Source organism: Aphelocoma coerulescens, chromosome 4A, assembly GCF_041296385.1.
Source record: "Aphelocoma coerulescens isolate FSJ_1873_10779 chromosome 4A, UR_Acoe_1.0, whole genome shotgun sequence".
NCBI lineage: Eukaryota > Metazoa > Chordata > Aves > Passeriformes > Corvidae > Aphelocoma > Aphelocoma coerulescens.
In genome coordinates this window covers 11479803-11486559 of record NC_091018.1, presented here as the reverse complement: position 1 = coordinate 11486559, position 6757 = coordinate 11479803, and the positions used below count along the sequence as shown (strand labels likewise).

General features: G+C 41.7%; 1 protein-coding gene across 4 annotated transcripts in view; it reads left to right on the top strand.

Annotated features, from left to right (window-relative positions):
- The first annotated feature begins 345 nt into the window (after positions 1 to 345).
- Positions 346 to 6757, top strand: part of THOC2 (THO complex subunit 2) — a 50415-nt gene continuing 44003 nt past the window's right edge. For all 4 annotated transcript variants that reach the window (XM_069015334.1, XM_069015333.1, XM_069015332.1 and 1 more), the window contains exons 1-2: positions 346 to 538; positions 6266 to 6321. In XM_069015334.1, coding sequence (XP_068871435.1) covers positions 477 to 538; positions 6266 to 6321 — 118 coding nt within the window. In that variant the 5' untranslated portion in view covers positions 346 to 476. The remainder of the gene's footprint in view (positions 539 to 6265; positions 6322 to 6757) is intronic.

The window sequence follows — 6757 nt, the reverse complement described above, 5'->3', positions numbered from 1 at the left end:
ACACACTCGGCTCCAACGCGCAAACACGCGCGGCACACCGCACACACTCGGCTCCAACGCGCACACGCGGTGCCCCGCACACACTCGGCTCCAACGCGCACACGCGGCTCCCCGCACACCGCACACACTCGGCTCCAACGCGCACACGCAGTGCCCCGCACACACTCGGCTCCAACGCGCACACGCGGCTCCCCGCACACCGCACACACTCGGCTCCAACGCGCACACGCGGCGCCCCGCACACCCCCGGGCTTTAACGCGCACGCGCGCGAGGCACCGCGCCCCGCCCCGCCCCGCGGTTCTAACGCACAGGCGCGGCCGTGGCACCGCCCCGCGGCCCCCGCGCACAGGCGCAGTCCGCCTCGCCGCCTCCCCGCACGGCGCGGCCGCGTCCCGCGGTTTCTCGCGGCCCGTCCGTCCCCTCTGACCCGGCGCCGCCGCTGCTCCATCCGGGCCCTCGGCGCTACACGGGGAAGATGGCGGCGCTGCTCCCGGCCGAGTGGATAAAGAACTGGGAGAAAGGCGGCAAGAGCGAGTTGTGAGTGCGGGGCCTCGCCGCGGGGAGGGATGGGGCGCTGCGGCCTGCGGGAGGGAGGCGGGGGACGGCGGAGAGGACGTCGGTCGGGGCTGCGTCCTTGCTGCGGGGCGTAGGGTCGAAACCGTGGTCGGGAGGAGGGCCTGGGCCACCCAACCGTCGGCGGGTGCTGCCGCCCTCCGCCGACAGTCGGCCCCCGTAGCACGGCCCAGCTTTCCCGGCGCCCCGAGCGCCCCCTTCCAGCCTCTGGGCCACATTTGTTGGGGGTCGGTCTCATCTTCAGCCGGCCCCCGGCGTAATACGGACCCTGAAGCGTTCCTATGTTGCTGACTCTACGGTACTGACCTTCCTGGCAAAGGCCTCAGCCCCTGTTCCCACCTTTTTACCGATTCCGAGGGGACTGGCCCCGTATTCTTTGACCAAGGCAAAATATGATCAGGTAGTCATGCTTGTTCTATCCTACAAAGTAATCTTTGTGCGCGGAGGGGTCCGGTTGCAGCCTCCCAAATTAATCCAGGTGTGCCAGGAGCTTTCTATCCTGGGCCTGTTTCTGTGGCATGTTCACTAAATGTTGTGTTTCAGGAATACAGGGGGTAATTCACCAGTTTGGCCATTTCATGTTACTCTGTTAGTTTGGACACGGGGTGTCCTCTGCATTAACTATATGTTTTTTATGCACTCTTATTTTAATTCTTCCATGTGCTTCTGTTTTTTGTTGTAAGTAAAAAATCCTGCAGTTTTAAATATGGGTGTTGAAGGGTTCACTTAGAGAAACACTTCTTGATAAGCGCTCATTTTAGTATTTTGTTCTGTTCTTTTTCGAAAGGTTGTGCAGCTTGGCAATGAATATTCCTTGTGCATGAAGGAAAAGGCAGTGGGTTGGAAATTAGAGAATATAGAGAATCCCTGCACAAAACACTGTTCTCTCCAGAGCCTCCATTTTGTAGTGAAGGGGGCCCCCTTTATAGCCATGTAATTTTTGGTTTGAATTATGCTAGAACCATTATCATGTTAGTATGCAAGTTGAACATGTTGAGAGGTTGTGTGGAGTTTGCACGAGGACAGACATTTCATAGCTGATCATATAATGGCAACTGCACTGTTCACACTGAATTCTCAGCACTCTGAGCTTTGTAAGAGGCAAGTTACCTCAGCTTTTGACCATGATAAAACCTCTTATGCTTCTTTTCTCCCCTCAGTGCAGAACTTCTGCTGAGTTCTGATGGGAAGAAGGTGTTCATCTGCTGTGGGACCAATAAAACAAAATTATTAGCTAAATTCCTGTATTTGTGGTACTTGGACTTCATCTGGAATACTGCTGAAATGCTTTTCCAGGCACGACTTAAGGAGCAGTTTGCAGATGAGGCCATATGTTTTAAAAGAAGTGTAATTGTGTCTGGATAACAGTTGTCTGGTTTTGCAGTGGTAGCTTTATAAATCTGAGGAATATGCATGAACTTACTTTATAGAGTTTAGGGTATATACCTGTAGGGAATATTTAGAGAACTTTTTAGGAAGCCGACTTTATTGGGAGAGTCTTCAGTGTGTAACTTTGTGTTTCTTTTTCCAAAACTTCCTATCTCCTGATTTACTAGAGGAAAACAGAGCTAGGATGCTATCATTTCAGAATGAAACACACGAAATGTTGTTAAAGTAAAAAGGGAATAGAATGCAATGACGCTACTTACTTTTATTGAATTATTTATCTAATGCCAGTCTGCCCAAGAATAAAAATTAGTTCTAGGCTTAAGTTCACTCTTGGGCTTTGTGGTTCAAAGTTAAGACAATGCATTATAATGATGTTGGAAAAGTGGGAAGGGGAAGGATACTGTGGAAGAGCAGAATGGATGTTACTAACAAATAGAAGATTTACAAAAATTTCTAAGGTTTTTGTAGGCTTTTTAAGGGGATAAAAACCCTTCATAATTAGTAGAAAAGACTAGTTCTTATGGAAAAAAATATGTACCTGCTGGAGCATTAAATGGCTTACATGATCTGACCAGATCAGTTGAGATACTATTTTGGCAGTTAGTAGTTATCTAAACGAAAGCACATTTCTGTGTTTTGGGGGAATATGAAACTATATTGAGAGAAGTAGATAGTTTGTTTTAATTTGGCATTTCAGTTTCTACTGGGATTAATAATGGATGCTTAAGATAATTATTCTATTTTTTTTGAATGGTGTGATATTTTTGATCATGTGATCAACTTGTAATGATTTAACCGTACTATCCAGAAGTCAGAAGGTAAGGATTTTGTGTGTCTAGGGTGTCATAATGTTAATTAGTAATGCAGCAGCGACCATTTGCTTCCAAGACATTGTTCAAAACTGTACAAGCTTTGAATTTAATTAATCAAGCTACTGGTGTGTAATAGTATCTAATACAAATACATAAATGTAGTAGTTTCAAGTGTGTGTACCTGCCAAAACTACATTGGTCAGGATGTAGTCATCTTACCTGTCACTTTTTTGTTCAGATCATTCTCTAAGTACAGTTTACTAAATTATGTTCATTTATTTCCTACTGCCAGATACTGGTGTACAGATGAAGTCTGAGGGTGACTACTTATGCTGCTCAGTCTGGACTCCCTGTAGACTAATTTGTGTGTACTGTCCTTGTAGGAAGATAGTTGTGTTTTCCACAAAAAGTTGCTGGTCTATGACTGCAGCCCACATGGACATTTATAACACAGATAAGAACTGGTACCTTACCTTGTTTTGTGAGAGATTCAACACATCAAGGAGCATTTAGCATGGATGGAGGGCTTTAATAAAGTACTTGCCTGGCAGTTTATGCAATATGTTAAGACTCAAGATAAACTGAAGAAGCTTAACATTCTGTGAATGTGAAATTTTGAGACTGGATCTTTCAGGCACTTTGAACTTCTTTGTTACTCCAACTCAACACTGTAACATTGCTCATGTAAGTGAAGGGCTGAGAATCAGGAAAAGATTTTAGTTGTAGCTGTGCCATCCTGACTGCAAAATGCAATTGATTGTACTTTATCTCAACTAAAGAACTACATCAGTTGAATTATGCATATACTTAAATACTAGCAGGCACATGCACTTTGTGATAATTACTGCTTTAATCCACGTGTGGGAGTGAAATGGAGGTTATAGGATGTGCTGTATGAGTTGGGAGGCCTCAGTTCCGGTGCTGCCTCTGCCATGCAAACTTGTTCACACTGCTTCAGAATTTGTGTTTTAAGCAAATCTATCCCATCATAGTCCAAAATAAATTTAATTTTGAAACCGTGGTTTTCAAAAGTGATTCTGTGTGTTTTTTTTAAAAGACTTCTGCTTTTTAGGTTATCCTTTTTTTTTAATTGTATCCTACATGCACTACACAGTTTTACTTTCAGATTAAGTGATGTAGGTTTTAGTAGAGCAGGGAAGTTCTCGATCCTAAGCTGGCAGCAATGAGCTACCAGGTCAGAGTAATAAGTGTCAAATGAACACTTACCAGATTGTACCACATTGATATTTCTTTTCTTGTGAAGATGCAACTGTTTTAATTTTATGCACTCAGCTGAGACTAGATGAGCTAATCTCTCAGCTTGTTGTTACTGGAAAGGAGGGCTTCTGCCTTGTCTTCAGTCACCAGGGTGCCTCTATGGCCTCCTGGTAAGTGCTTCAACTTGCAGACGTGGCTGAAGACTTGGGTTTTGACCAGTTTTCTGCCAGGTTTGTCAGTTGCACTGATGTAACTGATGGGAGGGCTAACACTGTGTGCTGAGAAGGGAGGAAGTGTTGGTGAATGTGTCCCATTTCTGCAGCAACAAACCATTAAATCAGTGCAGCTGTGCTACCTGGCAGCACCTACAGGAAAGGTGGTCTTCCTTTGAGAGAGTGCCTCTAGAAAAGAAGCATAAAAAGAAATATTTTTGCCTTCTTTTGTTTTTCTCCAATTTAAAAATTCAGGGGGTTCTAATTGCAGATATTAAGCATGTTGTTTTGCAGATTCATCTTAGAGTTTCTTACTATATTGATCAAACAGATTTGTGTCTTAAAGTAATGTGAAGTTGTTAATACTATTTTGATACTGCTGGAAAGGGAATGGCAAGAGGTTGAAACTCTGGTTTTGTATTAAGGTGTACTTAAATGAACTCATCAGTCCAAGCAGACAGGGTTGTTGCTCTTGTAACCTGGTTGAGGATACTATCTTAGGACATAAAGGTCAAAGTGTGTATCTCAGATAGGTTTTTTTGGAATCTGATGTTTCACTTTACTGTTATTTGTATACAGAACTTAGAAATGACTGCTTATAGGGTACCTTCTCTATGAAGGACTAATTAAAATTTCAGAAAATTGATTTTTATTGAATTTATACACTCTTTGGGGACAGCTGGGGGAAAAATATATTCTTTAAAAAAATATTTACTTACCATTCATGAAAAATAAAATATTCCCCTGTTATTCCAGAATAACCAGAATATTGCCTTCTCTTATAGCATTTGGAACATCTTAGCCATACCTTTGCTTTTTGCTGAGCTTTTTTGTTTCTATTGATAACATTATGTGTGAAACTCTGTAGTTTCCAGTTGTCTTCAAAGGGTGTATATACCTTATATTTGCTAATTATAATCCTTTGATGGCTAGAATAGCTGTTTAGTCCTGCTAGAGAAGTGATAATCTATATAGGATGCAAATAGAATGAGTAATGGATTGCTACAGAACTATTTTTTACTGTTTATTTTTTGTGATAAGCCTCTAATAATTGTACATATCTGCCTTATTTGAACCAGCTTAAAATGGCTCCCACAGCAAACTGTAATCTTGCCATCTTATGTAGGAATGAGGCATAGCTCTGATACCTTCCTCAGTTTCTGCACGTGAAAGATACTTTGAAAAATATGTGAACTTTTGGTTGAAAATGTGCAAATGTGACAAAAGTTCTTGAAATATTCCCTGGTGTCTGTTATAATAAAGGTAAATAACTACCCTTTTAAAAATACTGTCACTTTTAAATATGAAACTGCTTTTGAAACCTCACACTGGGGTGACAGTAGTGATAGAGAAGAGGGAAGATCCTTATGTCTTGGAAGTATGTCCAGTTCTGAGCTGTCAGTGTAGTGAAGAAGCCTGCTTTTTAAGCATTTATTTTATAACACAGAAAACTTAATTTGTGCCATGTAACAGTCTGCACAGTAGTTAGAGTGCTTTTTGCATATGGCTGTTTGGTTGAGGGAGCCCTGGGAGCAAGCAGTGACATTGCAACATGACAGGTTTTTGCTTCCTAGAGTGAATTCTTTTAGGGACTAGAATAAAGAAAAATTCTGTCTTACTCTTGGTAAAACATTGCATGAGGAAATCATGCAAATAGTTTAATGTTAGAAGTTTTTTACAGGCAAGAGTTTGAAAACTACCATAGTCATAGTAATTCTATGAGAAGCATTTCCTTATTGGATAATGACAGTAGGTTATTGCTAGTACTTCCATGCTTTCACGTTGCCTCATGTTCTTACTTTTCTCAAGGAGGTGTAATGTTAGGAAGAGTATGTATGTGTGTATAAGATCTATTGGGAGTCTTGTGTTTCTTTGCTGTTTAAGTTCTCTGAATTAGGGTTTACTTTGGAAAAATTAAAATGTAGTCATCCATTTAAACTGCCCAAATCTAAAGCTGTTTTAGCCAGAGCATCAACCAAAAAAAGAACCCCAAAACATTTGTGTGTGTATGCCAATATCTAATGTTTTGTTTTTTTTTTTTAATATTTGTTTTATTTTAGTGTGCAGCTGTGTCGTGCTCTCAGTGAAAACAAAAACCATGATGTGGGTTTCAGAGGTAAGTTGTATGGTTTGTTGTTGTGTGTGTTGATTTTAATTAAATAAAAAAAAAAAGGCCTGGAAACAGTTGATTATGGTACCTTTGCATGTATGTGCATCATTCATGTATGGTGGTCATCATTCATGTATGGTGACCATTAGTGCCTGCTGAGGGTGAATCCTACAAATACAAACATCCACTACAAGGATTGCTTTCGGACATCCAGAGATTTCTTTGCAGTGAGTTGTGGCAGCATTGCCCAGTATTTGATCTGTGCTGTAGAAAATGGAATTCCACTTTGCAAACTCGGCATACAACTAGATGTTAAAATAGAAGTTAAATATATGAATCCTAATGTGTGCAAGTGTGAAATTATCTATTTAAAAAATAAATTGTTTTAATTCACCCACAGTGGTTTGTAGTCACCACATTATTGAGTACTTGGTTTAAGGCA